The sequence below is a fragment of the Conger conger genome, chromosome 4 (genome assembly GCF_963514075.1).
Source record: "Conger conger chromosome 4, fConCon1.1, whole genome shotgun sequence".
Lineage (NCBI taxonomy): Eukaryota > Metazoa > Chordata > Actinopteri > Anguilliformes > Congridae > Conger > Conger conger.
In genome coordinates, this window is record NC_083763.1 from 24,338,757 (window position 1) to 24,360,405 (window position 21,649).

At 40.2% G+C, this 21,649-nt stretch overlaps 1 protein-coding gene across 2 annotated transcripts; it reads left to right on the forward strand.

The window, feature by feature from the left end:
• Window positions 1-1,270: 1,270 nt before the first annotated feature.
• gyg1b (glycogenin 1b) lies at window positions 1,271-20,764 on the forward strand. Of its 2 annotated transcripts, none has more exons than XM_061239420.1 (7): window positions 1,271-1,395; window positions 7,490-7,625; window positions 8,239-8,413; window positions 8,629-8,791; window positions 15,573-15,699; window positions 17,967-18,189; window positions 19,471-20,764. In XM_061239420.1, the coding sequence occupies exons 1-7, from the start codon at window positions 1,389-1,391 to the stop codon at window positions 19,627-19,629; spliced, it is 990 nt and encodes a 329-aa protein (XP_061095404.1). In that variant the 5' UTR covers window positions 1,271-1,388; the 3' UTR covers window positions 19,630-20,764. The 2 variants fall into 2 exon arrangements, with proteins under 2 accessions (XP_061095404.1, XP_061095405.1); XM_061239421.1 differs by having other exon boundaries at window positions 17,973-18,189.
• Window positions 20,765-21,649: the final 885 nt, after the last annotated feature.

Genomic DNA, 21,649 nt, shown 5'->3' on the forward strand with positions numbered 1-21,649 from the left:
TACAGGCCTGGTTCTATAGGTGCCTCTTTACCCTGTACAGCATGTGTCTGACTTGTGGAAAGAGCGGCATTTCATCTGCTCTGCATAGATTCCTTACATATATCTTACATATTTATGCTTACATTTTACACTATATGGGTTTATATTGTGGTTACTAGTTATTATTTAAATGACTGCATGCTGATTAATGAACTACTGGAAAATGTCTAGGATTTTTATTGTATGTCTCTATGTATTCATTTACATAGTAATACCATCTGCTGCACATTGTGGAGCCCCTACTACTGTAGTTTTACTACAACCACAGTACCACATTTACTAATAACACCAAATATAATCAATATATCAGCAAAAAACAAATGATGAAAAGAAAAATAATGTTGGTTATAATGCAATCAATAATAATAAAATATGTCATAGAATAAATAGTGATAGTTTCAGAGTATGCCATCCTTGTTAAACCCTAAACATAGACCGGGGGGAAACTCAAGATGTGTCAGAATGACCTACTGTTATATAATGTGAAGTAAGGTCTGACAGGGAAAAGGAAACGTATAGAGATAATAGTCTTCTTTCGCCACTAGGTGGAGCCCGTCAATTGAAAACATTTTACATTCATGACATGCGCCTTGGTGCCATAGAGTTTACATAGTATGCTAGTGTGTGCTATGGTATGCTTGAAAAGAACAGTTATACAACAAAACTCTATGAGTGAATACGTATCGTTGTCATCATAAATCCTGGGGGAACCAGAAAGGTATTCTGGTTGAAAAAAACGTGTATCTTCTGTAATGCAGTCAGGCTAAGATTTTTTATCTGCTGGTTAACCGACAGGTCATAAATTTGTACATAGGACTACATCACCATGTCTGTTTACATCTTTCTGACAAAGTGTCATATAACAAAACAATTATTAGACGGTGAATTGTGATATTGATAATAGAAACGCCATCATAATTGCACTGAAACAATGACTATAAAGCATGTGATTATTATTATCATTATCATTCGCATTATTGTTATTGTTTTGTTGTTGTTGTCCGGTAATGTGATACAAATAGTTCAACACAAAAAATTAATACAAAAACGATAACACAATTATCACTTGCGGGAATATGCAATTAAATGCATAGTAGTAGGCTTACTAAAATCGAAAAGACTTGTCGAAATGGTGCAAGGGTGGTTACTATGTGCAACCTTTTTGAAAGATGTGCTTTGTGGAGGAGTGGCTGTCGCAGGGGCTATCACGTGACAAAGAGTATATAAAATGGGAAAACCCCCGCGCTATAAATCCACCACCTGATTGTGTAGCCGTCCTTTCTACAAGTGTGGTTGTCTTTTGAAGTCCGAGGTCTAGGCTACACAGTAGCTTTGACTTTCCACTAACCATGGCAGGTATGTGGATGCAGTCCGTTCAATGGCACGAACAAAGGGGAATGCAGGCAAAATGCTTTCAAAAAACGAGTTTCAGTGTAGTTGCTGGTCATTTTTTTAAATCGTCGATGGTAAAATGTATTTTATTTTATTTTTTCGGATAGAGGTGTTACGAAAATATTGGCAGTTATTGCGTTCTTTTTTTGGTGTTCTCGAGTTTTGAGTGTGGATGATCGAACCGACGTCTTAAGTTTTTAGTTGTGGTGGAAGGCACAAAAGGGGGCGTGGGCCTGTGGATCTCTTGTCTCTCTCAAAATAAGCGTTTTTATGGAAGAAGTTGTTTCATGTTTGTTTTTTATATCACCCAGTTTGTCTTCAGTTGGTTGTTCTACTCACAGGCATGTAAAAAAGCCGAAGTTGTACATCGTTATGTAAGGTATTGTTTGCACGTAGCCCATGCACGCATGTAATAATGCCCGCAGTAGCAGGTTGCAATGGTATGTCATTCATTATGGAGTGGTGCTACTTTGTTGATCGATCGTTATCGCTACTGTGGGTTTTATATTTTCACGTCAACAGGATATACCGGTAGTGATGTATAAGGTTTCAGAATTTAAATTGACTGTGACAAGTGGTATCTTTTGAGCGGCATCTTTGATCAAGAAACCTAACCTCAGTGGTTCATAATGTCCAACTGTTTAAATGGATTGTTTGAAAAATGTAAGCTGTGTAAATCGTGCTGATGAGAGACTCTGCAAAAAATGTGTGTATGTATATAGCATATTTGTCGAGAGCTCGATGTCTCCCAAATTTGATTGGATTTGATTATCATATGTATGCAGGATTTTACATATATACAGGCTAAGGCTCTGACTCTGAAGCCTCTTCCTCTAAGTGTATTTGTTTTACTAATCTGGCTCAAAAGAAATGAATACAAGTGATTGCCCATGTTAATTCACACAAACTAATACATACACATTTTATTGTTGGTTCCCAATTAGATTATTTTGAAGAAAAAAAAAAAAAAATCACACCATACAAGGAAGCATACTGTCAGCTGTCCCTTGTTTGCTTGCTCACTCCTATCTAGCCAACCAGCCCGGGAGGCAGGGCTCAGTCAGAAAGCCCCTCTTATGCAAGAGAAACTCCTCTGCTAAATTGGGTATCTGCAGTCTAACCAGCTGCCTAAAGCAGCGCTTGTTGACCTCCAATTAAAAAAAGAAAATAAATGTAAGAAACAAAAACAAACCAAAAAAACACTTGCACAGAACTATTTTGATTCTACTTTTCTCTGTAGCTAAGCTGCAAAGTTACTTACTAATTGAGCCAACCTATTTGACTGAGATGGGGAAATATACAATTGTCTATAGCATTCTCTATGAAAGCGCTTCCTGTCTCGTTATGCAATAGCCACTCCTTTTGTCATTTGGGGTTCTGTGCCATTGGTCAACTTTTAAGAGGTGGGGGAACAATGTCTTACTGCTCATGATTCAGAGGATAATTTTGAGTCTGTATGCTCCAAAATTGAAGAAAGGTGTTGCAACAACAACAATGCTACTTTAGGAATTTGTAGAAAAGAAGAGATTTAAAGTTGTTTAAAATGGCTTGACAGGTTTTTTTTATTGGGTCCGAAACTAGGTTAGTACATGCCAGAGGACTATCCCCTCCGAAGTGTTGTGCATGTTAATCCTGTTCTGGCACAGACCCATGAATTGATTTATTGAAGTCTTGTCAGCTGTAGTATCTGCAATATTTTTAGTAGGGATACACTTTCGTCATCCCCTTTGCACGTTCTAGTAATCTGCTTTACAATGCAAGATGTCAATCTATTGTTTCCAAAAGCTTATCTGTGCACTTTGAGTAACATTAATAGTTTGATCATAAATACAGTGAATTAATGTGGCTTTTTAAAATGTATTTATAATTCTCTCTACTGCTTGGTTGACCAGTTCATCGTGTTGTATAGCCCTTTTACACTAGCTGGTATGAATGGATTGGAAGTGAATGAGTTAACCCTTAAAGTATCACCCCTTTTCTTAACACAAGCTTAAATTGCATACCCAAAATAAAATGGTTACTATTCCTGTACCCTTTTGACTACAGGCGTCATCCTGGTGGCTTCTGAAATGTATTCCTTTGGGATTTGTTTTCCAATAGTCAGAATTACTCTAATTCTTACTAACACATAACTACAGAAGCTCAAACAGTGGAAATGTAAGATTTTTTTTCTCACATTGAAAAGATTTTCTGTTTGAGTGGAAACGGATTATTGTGGCGGTGACTGGTTCACTTTGACACGCAATAGAGGCACAGCCAAAACACTGGGCAAATCCTTTCAAATTTGATGACAATATCATAAGCATTCCACATTGTTTTTTTTCTAAGCTATGTCTAGGCTGTTTTCCCAATTATAATTTTTTTTTTATCCCAATTTGTCTATTCCAATTATTTGTGTTAGCTGGGGATACGCCACTTACGACCCCCTCCCTCGGCAGCCCAGATGGACCTAGCAATCCTGAGAATGACATGCCTTCTTCGCTCCGTATCATCTCAGAGCCTGTGACCGTGATTCCAAGGCGACTGGGGCACTGTTGTGCACAGCAATTTTACTACCTCCTACCGAGTCCCTCCCTCTGAGTGGCGAGCCAAGTATATTGTTCCACGAGACACGGCCAAACTCGGCCAAAATCAAACCCCGATCCTCAATGTGTAACTAACGAACTGATGCCTGCATCAAGGTCCAGTAGCTGTGCGGTACTTTTTTAAAATTATTTATTCATTTTCCCCAAACATTTGGAGACTCCAAAAGCTCACCTGGAAACTAAATGATACCATGCATCTTATGATGTGTAAAATGCTGTATTTTGCTTACTTGGGTATACGACACTTTTTATCCTGAAAAAAGTGTTTGCACTTCCCCCTGCTTGTGACCCTCCCGCTACTTCTCGTCTCCTTGTGTTTTCCTCAGACAGCAACAGGTCGATAGGATTGTAAAAAAGAAGTACGATAAGAACATCTTGACATAATATATTTATTGAGGTCCATTGGTTGAAGTTTGTCAAATGCCCAACCCCCATCAAGTCAAACACATTCCACAATTTCACATGCTATCTATTATTCAAAAGCAGGCTTGCTCTTTAGCATACTGAATTATAAACGTAAAAAAATGCTTATAATAAAAAAAGTTATTTTCCAGAGAATAGTCAAGAGGCTAGAGATAAGATTCCGCTATTTAGACGCAAGCATCACAAAATTAATTTTGTTGTAAAACGTCAACCTTTTTTGTTAAGATCTCAAGAACTGTTTATGCTGAAGTGTAATCTCAGCGTGTATATTGAATGCTCTGGTTTTGTTACAAAAAAAGCTGTTTTATGCAAGCCTAGCAAACTATACACTGTTGGAAATGTAATGTAATTAGCTAAAGTGTCTCAGTCGTTAATTCAATACCATAGCACAAGGCGGTTCTAGGTTCAGCTGAATTTATACTGTATTTTTTGCTCACAGATGGAGACCAGGCACTTACTGTGCAAGTGGATTTGGTCAGAACCTGCTAGTTGCACTGATTGTGTTCTAGACGGCCTATACAAAATGTAGACGATAGCATTCCTCAGTACTTTTGTAGAAGTATATAACGGTGAAATGGACAATAATAATTCCTCCAGAGAAAGTCCAAGTAAAAAATTGACATTCTATTGACGTTTCTCGTAGTTAGTAGGTTTTTAGAATAGCATTATTATGCATTTGGTTCGCTGGGCCCTTGCCGTGAAAAGGACACTGACATTACCTTATTTTGTGTAGTATATTGATTTTTTTTTTTTTTGAATGCAGAGAAGACGTGGTCCCCCAATGCTTGTTTTGCCACCTGCATGTTACAAAATAACTGTTGCCGCTAAATCAATGGCATCGTAACATAGGCTGCATAGATAGAACCATGAGTTTTAATGCTTTCAAATGGCATATCCCAGTACCATAGCGATCGAAAATTGCACCCTGAAAAAAGGAATGAATGCAAATAAGACCACAACAGCCCAGCCCTGGGACTTAGCTTAACCCCTTAAGTCTCCCCCTAACTGCACCGATTGCAGTATTGTTTTGCAGAGAATGATATTCCTTTGTAGCATGCGAAGTATATGTATACAACTGGATTGTACCAAAATTACATTTCTTTACAGCCAATAATACAAATGGCAGTAAAGTATCTGTAGCGATCAGCCATTTAAATGCATCCTGTTCAGTCTATTGACAAGTACACTTGGTAGCCTGGTTCTTCATTATATATTACATTTTATTGATATAACCAATAATTGCCAGTTATCACCTGATCACACCATAGCTAAACAATAGAGAAGTCATTTAATTGAACTTTTTTTGCCTTGGAATATCCAGTCATTGCAGTTCTCTATTGATTCAGGAGAGTGCAAGCATGTTCTCTCTTGAAAAGCGTGTGATGTCTGCTCCTTATAATGCTGCAGTAGGCATGTCTAGCCCCTGCAGACATGAGTCAGACGATGCTTAACAGGCAGAATTTTAGATGCCCATTTTGCCAGTGGGGGGTCCCTGGTGCGCAATGCGATTCTGTCATCCTGGCCAACTGAGGCCATCCAAACAAATTTGTCACTGTGACACTGCTGGCCCCAGTCAGTCATGGTAATTCCTCAATGGGAGGTAAAATTCACAGGGGATGGGGTAAAGCAGGACAATGGGCATTCTCTATGATATCCACCATTATTGGCTGGTATTAGCTGGGATATCCTGCATTTCAGACTTTTTGTATCTTTAGCATCCGTGCCACTAGTGGTGAGCATTAGCATTGGTGAGCACATCTTGCATGAAGACGAATTGTATTTATAGAGCATAGTACATATTTCTAATGCATCTTTATCCTCCATATCTTGATACTTTAACTTGATTATGAATACAGTGTATACTGTATGTCTTTACAGCTAAGAAAGAATAAAGCTCTTGCCAAAGGAATGGTTAACTCCTATTGAAAGCCCCCTTAAGTAATGATTAATTTCTTTAGATTAATGTGTAGACACGTTTCTTAACTTTCTGTGCACACCAAATGCTATAAAGACCTGTTATTTGTATGGATATGTGTGAGCCAGACATTGTTGAAATTCCTAATGGTGAATGTACAGTGCCATGAACATGTATTTCCTGATTTCCTCTGATTGCGCATTTCCTATAATTTCATTATCACTCTCACTGTCATTTTTGAAAAAGTTTGTGTCAAAAATGTGTTTACTGGGCACTAAATATATAGTGTGAATATGTCCATATGTGAAGTTTTGTACAATAATAGTTTCAACTATATAATAATGTGAATTTGAATACTTGCTTGCCCTCATTGTATTTCAGTGTATGGAGGGTATGTTAGAGTTGTTCTATGTAGTAACTTCCTTGGTAGCCTATTGTGTACTTCTGCTTGCTGTCCATCTCGCTGGGAACAATATATGCTTCTGCTAAACCAGTAGTCTGTCACCTGAAACATCAAATGGCCTGATGGAAAAATTTGGTACTGAAAATTAATGTCCCCTTCAGTGCCATTATTATTTTGAGGGAGGTCATTTCATGGGCATTTCCAGACTGCAATATAAGGCAGAGAAGAGCACTTCTTGGGGAAACCAAAGTTTGACAAAAAAAGATGTGACTAAATTATCCCAATTATACCAAACTGCATGGTGGAAATGGTTCAGGAAATTAGGTTAAAGTAAAAAAGAAAAGTTCCCCATAATGTTGTTGATTTATTCCAGACCTTGTGCTGTCTAAGTGAAGTATGCTGTATATTTGAAAAGTGTAGTTTATTCCTCTTTTATGGGTGTCCATAAAAGTGGAAGTACCCAAACTTCTGTGTAACTAGTGCAATATACTATACAGGCACTAGCAACTTTGAAGAGGATGGTCTTTATTTTTATTTATTTTTTTATTTTTTATTTTTTTGTATGAATGAAATGTAAAGACTGATATGTACCTTTGCTGGCTGTGGGAACCGAGCCATAATGACACTATTTTGGCTCGGTTCCCAAAACTATTTTATAAAAATATTTTTTCAGGTGAACGGAACATTGTCCAACTTTGTCTAACTTTGTTAAATGGCTTTCTCTTTTTACAGACCAGGCTTTTGTGACTCTGGCCACGAATGATAACTATGCAAAAGGAGCAATGGTGCTCGGCAAATCTTTGCGGAGCCATAAGACATCCAGGAAGCTGGTGGTGCTCATCGGCCCGCATGTGACTGAGCCTACCAAGTAAGAGGTTCTGCCGATGCCCCGCTTAGAGCAAATTTCCAAACTGAATGAGATTTACCTACTTAAATGTCAAAATGAATTTATAAATTAATTTAGTCATACTTTTTGGGAACATAAAGCAGTTGTTTAACATTATCCTTTTTATGTTATGAGCATTTGACAAATTCAATTATCAAACCTCAGAATTCCCAGACGCTGCATTGGTTGTCTTCTACATTGCCACAGTACCCAGGACAAAAACTGATTGTCATTGCCAGGACTTTTTGTTCCTGACTCCCCTAGTCTGTCAGATTGGGCCATTATCAGGCTAATGGGTAGTCTGAGGGAACCATAAACACACTGTTCGAATCTGCAACGCGGCACCATGTTTGGCCAAGTTCACCTTATCAAGTATGACAGCCTTATGTTTAGAAGCGATATGATAGATAATGTATATTTGTAGATTTTCCCCACGTAATGCTTGACGATTGAAGCAATAGCGGGAATTACGATGGCTTAAGATGTGACGTACTTGAAGGAGAATGGGAATTGCTTTGATATAAGCTTGCACCACCCCTACCCACCTTCAATCGATGAACGCGTCTGTATTTGTATCTCTCCCCACTTCTTTCAGGGCAGTGCTCAACAGCATTTTTGATGAAGTAAGGCTGGTGGATGTGCTGGACAGCCTTGACTCTGCTCACCTGGCTATGCTAAAGAGGCCAGACCTGGGGGTGACCTTCACCAAGCTGCACTGTTGGACCCTGACGCACTTCGCCAAATGCGTCTTCATGGATGCAGACACGATGGTCAGCCTCGCTACCCAAAATTGCCTGCCTTGCCTCAAGTTATTCTGAGTACAATGTAGGTGCAGTTAATACAGAAATGTTAACAGCCACTCCAACGGAAAAGTGAGTGGACTGGATTTGTCTTGTGAAGCACCTCAGTGTTTCTTTGTGTGGTTTTACTGTACTGTATATAGTAATCAAAGGGTGAACGGTAATTACCAGTCCTCTCCTTGCAGGTGTTGTCAAATGTGGATGATTTGTTTGATCGGGAGGAGCTGTCAGCCGCACCGGACCCTGGATGGCCGGACTGCTTCAACTCTGGCGTGTTTGTGTTCCGGCCTTCTAAGGAAACCTACAACAAACTCCTCGCATTCTGTACAGAGCATGGCAGCTTCGACGGCAAGTAGCTTTTAAACTGCATTTACTGTACTGCTCTAAAGTCAGAGACCACCCTTTGTTAATGTCCAGTCAAATCAGCCATTCCGTACAATGTTTTCAGTGTCCGTCAATAAGGTAGGAAAAGTATATTTATTGTGAAAGAAGAAGCCTCCACCACAAATATAATATTGATAATATTGAATCGAAGTACTTGTCCTCGAATGTTGTTAACAAGTGCCATTGCCTTCAAAAGTGAAAACGGAAGCTTGCCTAACTGGAGTTCAAAGGATTAATGGAGAGAACATGTACTTAACTGTGTAAGAACTGGTAGACCACTGAAGCGGTCACCATCACTAAGACCGTACTTGAAGATTTATTGTGAGAGATTGGTAAATAATCCAGCTCTACTCTTGCTTCTGATCTGAAGACATTCACAGATGTTTTTGTCAATCCTTTCACTGAAGACAACTCAATGCTATGCATCTGAATGGATGTGTACCTACTCAGAAAAGGAAGTAAACAAAGAAAAGGAAGTAAACAAAGAGAAGACTATTTGCAGTAGTACACTGAAACTGTACACGTGAGTTGTGGAGTAAGTTTTATGGACCGGTGAATCTAAGTTTGAGATTTTCAGAAGTACAACAAGAGAAGCAGTATGTACACTGCCACTCTTTGAACCACGTCCACAACAAGCAAGCATGGTGGCAGATATACATTTTGGGTTGGGAAGGAATCATGAAATCATGCAATGCCCTCTGGACAACCTTTGCTTGGGAGTGAGTTCATTCTGCAGCCTCAAGTTGATGCAACTTCAGAAAATGGCTGCCTCGTAGGCCTTCTGTTGCACATCACAAATGTTGGAATGTGTTATGTAACGCCATATAATGGCAGTGTGGGGATCTGAGCACCTTTGCTTCAGGGATTCAAATAAGCCAATGAATGTGGCCTCTGAAAGTTTGGAATGTTCGGAATGGAATCGCAAGAGTTCTAGTCCGGTTTTGCAGTTGTACAAGCAAGGTTCTTTTTCATTTCACTCCAGACAGTGGACAGTTGGTAAACTGTTAGGGGGGGGAACCCCCTAATGGACAGGTTTAACTTCGAATTAAATCACTACTTCATCAAGTCCGGTGGCCAAACCTGAGTTTCTGTCTCTGTAATGCTTTTGCTATTCTGGGCATCTCTTTTGGGGGGGGGGGAGGAGAACATGAGACCCAAGTTTGCAACAGCCACATAGTTGTACACACTGAGTGAATGTTGTCTAGTGGATTCCTTTTCCTTTTTGTTCGGTCTAAAACTCAATGACAGCGTGTTGGCAGTATATTAATGGCTGTCTAAGCACCTCATTTATTGAAGATGTATACCTTTTTTTTTGTCAAATTTGTATTCAGTCAAACTAGATTTGTAACATTGCCAAGTGGAATTGCATGATGATGCAGCTGCCAGCCAAGTTGTGAATCAAGGCTTTTGGTTATATATTCTCACTTGAAAGAAAAGGCATTTTTCATGGTAGTCATGTCTTATAAACATCAGACATTTTTATACATTATGATTTCAATACTACTGTAGTTTTTGATCAAACTTGCTGTGCTAGGTGTTGCAAGTGACATTATTAGAAAGAAATGATGAATGGGCATCTTGACAGAATTTTCTGATGAATGACTTGCTGCCGGGAGGCTTTCTCAGACTGGTTATTCTCATATGAAGGAATGAACGGCAATAGACTGCAGTTTCTCTTATTTTAGATTAATAATGGACACCACTCCACCCTGTTCAGTGTCTGTATATAACGTGGCTAAACAGGCTATAGGGTTGGACATTTAGAGTGACTGCTTGAACCTTGGCGTTTGTTCAGAGGCCGGTTTTGTATTCTGAACAATTCGCATACATATCATCCTATTTCCTATGTTCACTTAATTTCTTCAAGTTTAGTAAATTGGGTCTGCTGCTTTTTACTTTAGGCCAACAGCCCTTCTCCCATCCAGATTTGTGAGGGTTTTTTTGGTTTGTTGAATAGCATGTTAATGGGCCTGTGGTGTGCTAATTGGCAAAGCTAGAGTATTTTTAGCATGGGCACTTCTGTATCCATAAGACTGTCTATAGGTTGACCTTTAACATTTGTTTCCATTCCTCTGGTATGAATAGGTCCAAGTGTTTATGCATGTCTTCAAACACTGAAGGCTATAGCAAATATGCTGAGACTGTTAAAATTGAAAGTGGAAGGACAGGAACTCTCCTTTTATTGCGTTGTGTGTATCACCACAGGTAGTCACTTAGCCTGTAGTTATAGTTTCATGCAATGCCAAGAGAAACATCAGCAAATGATGCACATTATTGAGGTCTGGTCCCTTTATAAATGAAGAGGCTGAAACCTCAAGGGCTTTTAACATTCTGTGCTATACATAGTGATGGCATACCCGTTAAACTGCATTCGCACAGGGTCTTAGCTCTGGAACCTTTCTTGACAACTCATGCACACAATATATTCATCACTGTTGGTGGAAATCGTGGGAAAGGTGACGCTTCTAATAAATTGAGTTTTTAGCGGTGAGAAACAGCCATGTAAACATGCCTGTTGATGCTATCTGTGTTATGGTTGAACCATTAATCCTATTTTGTTTGTTTATGATGTCATTGTGTTTTACATGACTCCGTTAGACATTAACATTATTGAGTGGAAAGTGGTGAGGAATGGTCAAACAAAGATTGTTTTAGTTTGTACAAGCTAAACTCCTCTGAATTTGTGTGGAGATGATTGGCTGTGCTGTTATAAACTGTTTGCTGCTGTTCAATTGCGTCTGGCGAGATGTATTTTGGGCTGATGAATAAACCATAGCGGAACAGGCTTCACTGTAGCCCCCAATGACCGTGAGGCTTCTTTTATGCCTTTGGCAGTGTGGCTGTTTAGCCTGTGCTTCTGAAAGAATGCAGCTCCCCCCTTTCTTCCTCGCAGCGCAGCCTGCGGGAATTCAAGGGCTTAGTCATTTGCAGTTTATTCCTATGTGTGTCCAGCTGCCATGGAAATTTCCCGGATTGCTCTTCTGGGGGATAACAGGTGGGGAGAGCACGTAACTACTAAAACCAAGAAGTAAGTTCATCTCAAGTATTTTAGTCTTATATTGGGACTTCTTATTTTACTTTTTTGGTAAATAAGACAAAAGTTTTGCCAACGAGGTAAGTTTTACTCATTTTAAGATTTCACTTGTTAAGCAAACAGTAACTTAAACAAGCTAATTTGCTACTTGAGAGAAAAAAGGATCTTCTGTCTTACAAGACTAAAAGGCCTGTTAAGACTCATGTTTTGCAGTTAAGTTGGCTCTGGCCCACTCCACATCTGTAGAGTTGACTACATTACTATGCATCAGATTAGCTCAGACTTGCAGTTCTATCTACACTACACTAAGTATGGGTCACCAGTGTGTCTACCCATGTTTTCTCGCATGATACTTCAGTCCTCCACCAGCTAGAGGTCGCAATAGCCTCATTGTCAAGCCGCTTTTCAAGCAATTAACCCTTTTGAACCACATCAATAATCAAAGTTGATAAAGTACAGACTGACTGACAGTGACATTTACAAGCGACGCTTGCGTGTTAAATTAATTTAGATTAGTTACTATAGTAGTCATGCTGCCGTATTTTAAATGTTGTGCTGGGGCATGATGAGTTTTGTTGGAAGTAGTGGGAAATGGCCACATTAAAAAAATATGAGCAGTTGTATAAGATTTAAAGAGCAAGAATTTTTAAAAAACATTATTCAACTAATTAACGAACGAAATGGAATTGCATCTGATGTAGAATGTGCACGAAGTCATGAGAAATGTACCTGTTGTACCAACTGTGCTTAGCACTACATCTGGGTGTAAATTGTGTGCTTACTATGGGGTTGATGGAAGTGAAACATCTCCTCTTATTCAGGACCATTCTCCTGCATTTTATTTTTTCCAAGAAAAACCTCTGTATACAGCATGTCTTATTTTGCACCACCAGTACAGTTTCAGACGTGAGTACATTAAGAGACTGGTCAAATCCTCTCAACATGTATGGGGATAGTGTATTAATTGAACGCTTTCATTTCAGCAGGGTTGACCTAGTTGAATTCATTGACGAGCTCTTGTCTCAATTAGAGCATGTCTCTGACCGGGGGGTTTCTCACAAAGCAGAATTAGTTCCCTGGATAAGTTTTCAGAGTGAAATCAGAACAGCAGTTTTCACTGTGTTCCAGTTTGCAAGGTTTCTTTGTGTTGGGCAAAAGCAAAAACATGCACCCACATCAACCCTTTTCAGACCAGTTTTGGACACCCCTGCATTTCTTTTTTCTGCTGTGATATTGTGTACTGTTCCTGGAGAGCTACAGTCTGCTGGGTTAACTGATCAATTGCTGTGCTACTGAAGTGCTGAGTAACCATAAAAGCCAGCAGATCCTGTGGTGCTCCAAGACCAGGGGGGTGGACTACAAAGCGAGATTATGGGGTTAGCCAGCTAACCTGAGCTGTAACCCTTGGTATTCCGTACTGTGAAGCTGGGTTACTTTAAATCTGGGTATATCGCCAGGGCAACATTTGCTGCACGGCTGATCTTGTCCGGGGCAGGTTATGTGTAGGCTATCAGTTTGAAATGTATAAAAGCACCTACCTTTGACCACTCAACTCTGTGGACTTCAGAAAGTACAATTTCTTAATCAAAAGCTAAAATCTCTTGTTTATATGTATTTAGACCCTTTATTCAGTACTTTGTAGAAGCCCCTTTGGCAGCAATTACAGCTTTGAGTCTTCTTGGGTAAGGCTCTACAAGCTTTGCACACCTGGAGTTGGGCAGTTGATATCATTCTTCCTGGTGTTCATATTAATATCAGTTGTCAAGGCAAGAACACCCAAACATATTTTGTTTATCTTTCAGCCAATCTAGTTTAATATGTAATAAGGGTACTTGTAACAAATATCTAGGCTCAGCTCTGCTCATTACAAGTTCCCAGCTCCAGCAAGCAAACTGGCAGTGCTGGTTATAGACTCCGTTCTGAATAAAGACTTTTGTGATCCACAAGGTGGGGAACTATGCTAGCTACATACAAAATGGTCCTGCACAAGTCTATTTATACGAGGCTGAAGGTATGGAGTCGGGGCTAAACGCTGTGAGTGAACGATGCTCTTCACATTATGTGAATAGGTTATCCACAAAGATAGGGTTGCAGACCATTGCCCTTTCACCGTCTGGGATGAACTGAGCATGACGTTCTATTCTACTGGCTTGGCTGCTGCTCTTTACATGCATGACCTCGTATACATTACAGAAAAGCCACAGTAAAGCTCCTCAGTAACAGCCGCTGCGTACACACACGGCCAATCTCGGTGGGCCGCTGTGGACTTTTTTTTTAATTTTTTTTTTAAAGGGTACCTGTACCCAGAACTAGCATATGCCTAGGTCTTCTTGTAAGCTAAATCAGTCACGCATAACAACGCGTTTAATTTATTTTATCGGTCCATTAACACTTCGGTGAGAAGACATTGCCGAATACTTAACGAACGTGTGACGTCAAGTCGTTGACTGCTCAAACCGGAAACCGCTGCAGCCAACACTAAAAAAACCACTGAAAGGGGATTATCCCCATTTAGTATGCTCAGGTGGAGGAAGCAACGATTCAGATGATGACATTATGGGACCTCTTGCAAAATCGCTAGCTCACAAGGATCGCATAAAACACGCATTGGCTCCTGGCTCACAACAACTTGATGTCACACCATCGTCAGATCTAGGCATTGGCTCATTTTGGGTAGAGGTGCCCTTTAAGCACAAGTTCAACTCTGATTTTTCTTAAGGTGGAAGTTAACAAAAAATGGAATGAGGGTGAACTCTGTCTTTGCAAGCTCCCACCCCACCCCCTTATAATGACTGACTAAAAACAAAGCTTTCTGTTCTACAGCAATATGTTCTTTCATAGTTCCACAAAGGCTTAGTTAGCTGCTGATTGGCGTGCACTTCCTCTTGTCTGTGTGATGTTTTTGGAGAGGGTTGATTTCAGGAGGGTTGCCAGCGTAACTAGGCCAGTATTAATTGCATTGGGTGGGACAGGTGTATGGATCACTGGGCTGTCACTTCTACTGAATTGTCTGTCGCAATCAGTTTTTATCCCGAATACATGCAATCTAGTAAGTATTTTGGCACTTTCTGTCCAGAATCTGAGCAGTCTTTTTACATTTTGTTCCGTGCACAGACCAACTGCAGTGGTCATTCATAGGAATGTATCGTGATCTAAAAATATCTTCAGTCTAAGACTCCATCTATGAATGGCCTACGAATGGCCTCTATCTATAGCACTGTTTCGCCATGTTTTTTTTTTTTGTGTGGACAAAGGGGAGACATGATGAAAGTGCGGAGGGAGGGAGGAAATTTATATTCATGCACCCAAATCTGACCAGCTAAAATACTAATTGGAGGAACGCCATTCTCTACAGATTTTTGCTCCCTGTAAATGGGAATTCAGATTGGATTTTTTCATGCATTTTCCCAGTGTAATTTGTTTGCAGAAACCTGCTGAATGCAAATTGTATACTGACATGAAATGGAAGTGAACCTAGAATCCATGATTAATTGCTGAGTCCAATTTATGCACTAATCTAGAAAGTTGATAAAATAGGAACGTTCTACTGAATTGGATTGTAGACTTTCCTTTGGTGCATTAGTACAATTGACAGATTATAGACAGTGCTGCATAGTATATTATTGCACTTATTTTTGGAGGGTGATGAACATATTTTGCTTTGTATGATTTTAATGGTTTTGCGATTGCTGAATGTTTGTGTAATTACAGGTGGTGACCAGGGAATTCTCAATGGCTTTTTCAGCAACTGGGCAACAGCTGACATTACGAAGCATCTTCCTTTCATCTACAACCTCAGCAGCATAGCCATCTATTCATACCTTCCAGCTTTCAAACAGTAAGTACCTTTAAAAAAAAAAAATAATAATAATTTGGCAGCCTCTCCGTTTCCCTTAGCTGCGCCAGTGCTGGCATCCTTGCCTGAACTGATGCTACCTGTCGTCTGTGGGAAGGTCTTGGGTGTTGTTTTAAAGTTGAGATGGCGTAAGAGGATCCAAGGTCACATGGACGTGTGTCCATGCCATGACATCGGGTTACAGGAGACGACATGCCGCCTCACCCCGCACTCGAATCTCCATGGGCCCCGCAGTACAGACCAGCTACCCAAAATAGACACGTTTATTTAAGGACCCTTTACGCACACAAGAGGAGGGGGTGGCTAGTATGGGGCTGGGCACCGGGATGTTTGTGAGGTGCGTCTTTTCTTTTTCCTGTGAAAAGCCTTCCCTCGAGGAAGCAGCCCAGTGGCTCTGGTTACAGCGGATTAGTGGGTTCTGTTGGCTCCCCTATCAAAGAATGAGTGACCAGCATGTCTTGGCTGGATGATGAATGCTTCGAAATGCATTAGACATTAGTGGTGTGTGTTCCACAAATGATATGTAAAACAAGTAGACCTTTTGAATGTTTTTGTGATTGAATGATACCTTTGATTTAAAGGTAGTTAAAGGAGTTTGGCTAGTTCTCATTTTAGGCTTGAAAGTATAATGAATGAAAGTGACTACTTTTATATACAGTGGGCTCCAGGATTGTACAAATGCTGTGAACTTATTGACAAACTTTATTTTCTTTGTGTAATGCGGTGTGCTTTATTAATGACTCAATGAAAACATTTTCGAGTAGCAAAATGCCAAACTGGTAATGTTTTATTTTATTTTTTTCCCCCACCTGACAATTTCACAACATGGTTTGGAAGCTAATACCATAATACTTAGAATTAAGACTCATCTCTTCCAGGAGGGATATTGCACAAACCGTTCAAAAATAGTTTACCTTCAAGCTGGTTGCTAGCACCGCCAACTTGTCACACAGAGGCATCATTCCAAAAAACATTTATGAAAGGCACAATAAATGAGAATAACATTTATGTATTATGTATTATGTAGAATGTAGTAGACCAGTGCGCACAGCCCCCGTAAAGCACAACCATATTAATCTGAAGTACCAGTTAATGACGTGAAGGAAAGCAAGATATCCTACTGTTTAACTGTGATCTGTTCATAATTTTGCTAATGGCTGCTTCCTTTATTTCATTCCAACTAGGCGGCTATCCATTTAGCCATTTCAACTGGACATGTCTGACCTAGCAAGTTGAATGGTTGGGTATAAACTACCTTGCTCATAATTAATCATGTTAGTTTCTCTCATTCCATAAACACATTTTCTAGGAATACTAATAGACCTACATAGCATTACACAAAGCGCACACGTGGGGAAAAATGATTCTTAAAACATCCAGTTATTTTGATCCATATTACTTTTGGAACTGAAAAGTTCCATTCCGGTGAACTGTTCCTGTTGACATGTCAAGTTAGGAGTCCAAATCAATTGCTACCATTATTTGAGCGGAATAAAGAAGAATTGTAGGTGACCACTCCTTGGTTCCATTGAGAGTACAACTCACTAGTACAGGGGTCAGCGACCCTGGTCCTGGAGAGCTGCAGGGTGTGCTGGTTTTTGTTTTCGCCTTAATACCAGCAACCGATTCAGACCCAAGAAACCAGGTGGGGCGAGTTAACTGTAATGTAACTAACTGTAAATCGATCAATTAAGTGCGGAGTAACGACAAAAGCCGGCACACCCTGTGGCTCTCCAGGACCAGGGTTGCCGACCCCTGCACTAGTAGAACCATGGTAAACCGTTAGACTACTAATATTTTGAAAAGGATGGTTTATAGTTTTGGAGCAGATAAAACATTGGGTTTTTAAACAAATGTATAAACAATTTTCCTATCAGATTGTATTCCATGAGTCAAAAAAAGCGCCAACTAATGCAATTCATGCAATCTTTGGTTTGGGTTGATGAACCAATGGGTCTAATCATCAGACCAGCAGCTGTGAGTTCATCAGGAGTAATAAGATCATGCTGCATGCCGGAGCTTGGGCTTAAAGCTGTGGTCTCCAACCCTGGTCCTGGAGAGTCACAGGGTCTGTTGATTGGCTCTTAACTGTAATAAATTAGAGCAGTTGAACTCCTCACCTGGTTACTTGGGTCTCAATTGGGTGCTGATTTAAGGTGAAAACAAAAACCAGCAGACCCAGGACCCAGTAGCTCTCTAGGACCACTGGTTTAAAGCACTGTGTAATGAGACATCCTTGGACTCCTTTGGCCCAGGTACGGTGCCAATGCGAAGGTGGTCCATTTCCTGGGGCCAACCAAGCCATGGAGCTTCACGTATGACACCAAAGGGAAATGCCTCAAGGGTGACATCCACGATTCCTCTACACACGCCACCTACCTTCTGATGTGGTGGGAAATCTACTCCGTGGATGTGCTGCCAATGCTGTTCAAGGAGTTTGGAGACCAGCCCTTCCACACTGGATGCGTTTCAGTAAGTGGGATGCCCATCTTGTTGTACAGTAGCATTCCTCTTTTGCAGGTCTATCACCCATGCACAATAAATTGATGCTTTTGGATGGCATTTTATTTATAAATGGTAAATGGCAGGCATTTATATAGCGCCTTTATCCAAAGCGCTGTACAATTGATGCTTCTCCATTCACCCATTCATATACACACTCGCACACCGACGGCGATTGGCTGCCATGCAAGGCCCCGACCAGCTCATCAGGAGCATTTGGGGGTTAGGTGTCTTGCTCAGGGACACTTCGACACAGCCCAGGCGGGGAATCGAACCGGCAACCCTCCGACTGCCAGACGACTGCTCTTACTGCCTGAGCCATGTCGCCCCCATTTATAACCAACTTTGCTTTAGCTTTTTAGCTTTTGTGTTTGAGTTTGTCAGCAAATAGGTTTTTTATTTTTTTTATTTTTTTTTTTATTTTGATGGGTTCACACATACTAAAGACATGAATCAACATCAGAGTTCTCTTCTCTTAGTTTTCTTGACTAGCTAAAAGCTGTTCTGTTGCCATAACATACTTTCTGATGTTTTAAAAGGTACTCTTGTCTAAGTTTATATTCCTGCATTCCTCAAGTTCCAGTTCACGAGTGACAACCTAAAGCAGTTATGCGGAGGATCAAATGTACTGCAGCTGGTTGCTTTTGAAAGGGCTAATGCAGCTTACTGTACTTGTGAAACCTTTCCTTGATATTTAATTGGTTATTGTGGCTTCAATGAATCACACATTTACAGATTAGAGGAGAGCAAACGCATGGGAAGGTTTCTGCTGATAAAACAGTTTTATCACCACATGCTCTGTTTAACAGTTGATCACAACAAAGATGGTCTAGCTTGTTGGGAGAGAAAGACAACTGTCCTCCTGGATGTGAAACTAAATAAGCAAGCATACTGTATTAACGTTCTATAGAATCGATTACTGATTCCAAATGGCATGCTGTTGTTGATATACATGAGCTGTAATTAGTGATGCTCCAGCTAGCCGTGTCATAATTCCCACCAATTGGCCATGAGGATTCGGCTGGTGGGTCTCAAGATCAACAGCATTTATCCATCCTCGCCTGTTCAACAAATATGGACATAACTTTTATATCGATGTCATTCTGGAATGCAGTAAGAATGTGTTAGGCGTGTGCTTCATGGCTGCTGTGGCAGTTGGGTTCCAGCACATTCCATTGCATTCAGGCTGTATTCGCTGTGCATCTCCCCCCACAACCATCCCATACTCCTCCTGTCCCCCTCTACACCCAGGGTGAAAATGGCAGTAGGTCATCGGACGCCGCTTCCCACAACGTGCCTGCCATCTCCTCAGAAGAGCGGAAACAGCGCTGGGAGCAAGGCCAAGCAGACTACATGGGAATAGACTGTTTTGAAAACATACAGAAAAAGCTGGATTCTTTCCTCAAATAAAAACGGGGATAGAGAGAGGGTAATAAAAGGCTATGCAGGTTGCTTCCACAATTGTTTGTGTGTGTGTGTAGTCTCTATGGAAATAACAGTCAATGTCATCTGCTTATGGACATTTTAAAATTCATCTTGAGAAAAAAAAAAAAAAAAAGTTCACCTCATTCTGAATCCAACCTCCTGCTCCCCTCCATCTTTTTATGTTAGAACCCCAACAATGGCTTGGACTTGTTGCAGTTGTAGGTGAGATGGGTTTTTTTTTTTTTTTTTTTTTTTTTTTTTGTGTAGTAGCAGCTCATTCTAATAGTGCAATGCTGCATTTAGAATGTCTTTCTGGCTCTATCCCTTTTGTATCTTCTCTAGCAAGCTGAATGCCACACACTGAACCACACATGTAAAACTACTATGAAGGTACTCTAACATTAAACCTGTTGTCATGGAGGCATTGTGAGATTGAACTTGTGGGACTTCAAGAAGAGGCAGTCTGTTGAAGCATCAGGTTCTCATTGGAACCATGTTCAATTGGCATCACGTGGCTAGAAAAGTGCCATGAGGAATTTATTTTGCACTTAATTTTCCCCTTCATAGACGAAAGGGTGGGAGTCAGGCATCTGTTCCATCGAACAAACTCAGATATTTCTGTATATATTTTACGTTTGCAGTCAGTTATGAAAAAAAAATACATTGTAGCAATTAAAAAATTTTTTGTAATGGTGTTTGCTACTGATTCTTCTCTCAAGCCTTTCTTTTCACCCCAGGGACGAAATGAAATCAACAAAGAAAAGTTTTGTTGCCTTTGCTTGATGCACTGTTTACAAGACACACCATATGCTGCCAAAACACTTTAAAAGCCTCCACTCATTTTCACATGGACTGTAGGAATACACTTGTATTCTACACAGTCCAGAAATGAGTGGGGGGGGGTTCACTCCTCATTGTCTTAGTTGCAGGCTGTTCACTCCTGGGAAAGTGAGGAAGTGTGTTGTTCTGCGGGTTTTTTCTACTACTGTAGATCACTGTGTATGACGCTGCACTCTAATAAGCTGTTTTCTCATTGTTTTTTCTTAACTTGAGCGATTATGGTATGTAACGGCACTGGCATAATTCTTTTTTAGCAGCAATAAAGTAGTGACATTTTAAACATTGAGGTCCGATTCATTTTTGCCCTGCTTGCATCCCCCAGCCTTGATTGTGCTGAAGCGTTCTGCAAGATCCTTCTCATCAAAGGGTAGTCTGTCAAAGCTATACCTTTCTCTTGAATTTGAATGATTGATGATGTAGTGAAACCAGGTAGAATCTATCATATGCCCTTTGGCCTTGCTTTATACACCCCTCTCCTCTTTGGGGGAGAGACCCACTAACTGATAACAAATAATAGTATGAAAACTTCCCCCACTTCTGAAACATTGTAATATACCATCTTTAACACGCTTTATTTTTTATAAGCACATAGTGTCCTAGATGTGCCCATGTTTATAATGGTATGATCTAAACACAATTGTGACACCTAGTGGGGTATAGAAGTATAATGTACTGTAACAAAATAAATATAATAAATAAAACACATTCCAATTTCAGAATACACATCTGATAATGATTACAAAAACAGTATCTTCAAATAATTGTTTAAAACATTTTCATATACTAATTTCAGTTAAGCGTAATACACACTCAATAGGCTATACATTTGCATACATTAGATTTGAAAGGAATTACTTGGCCAGATGTACCAGGTCCAGTAGAATAGGAGACTACATCAACTTGTGAATCTGTAGGAAATGAAATAAACTCATTAAGAGTGTACAGAAATAATTATGTGGACACAGGAGGGCCTTCGGGGCAAAAAGGTTGAGAACCAATGATCTAGGTTACGTCCCTGATCTGCTGAAGGGGGAAGGCAGGCGACCTCCCTTCAAGCTTTGTGTGGGAGGGACATATGCCATGGAACCTGCCAACCACAGCTCCAGTTGTGATTAACTGCAGCAGTGATTTTAATTAGTGAAATTTAGTGAAATTGTGTGATGTG

Coding starts and splice junctions, on each gene's coding strand:
- gyg1b (XM_061239420.1), top strand. Junction 7,626..8,238: donor CATGTGACTGAGCCTACCAA/GTAAGAGGTTCT, acceptor CACTTCTTTCAG/GGCAGTGCTCAACAGCATTT. Junction 18,190..19,470: donor TCCACACTGGATGCGTTTCA/GTAAGTGGGATG, acceptor CTCTACACCCAG/GGTGAAAATGGCAGTAGGTC.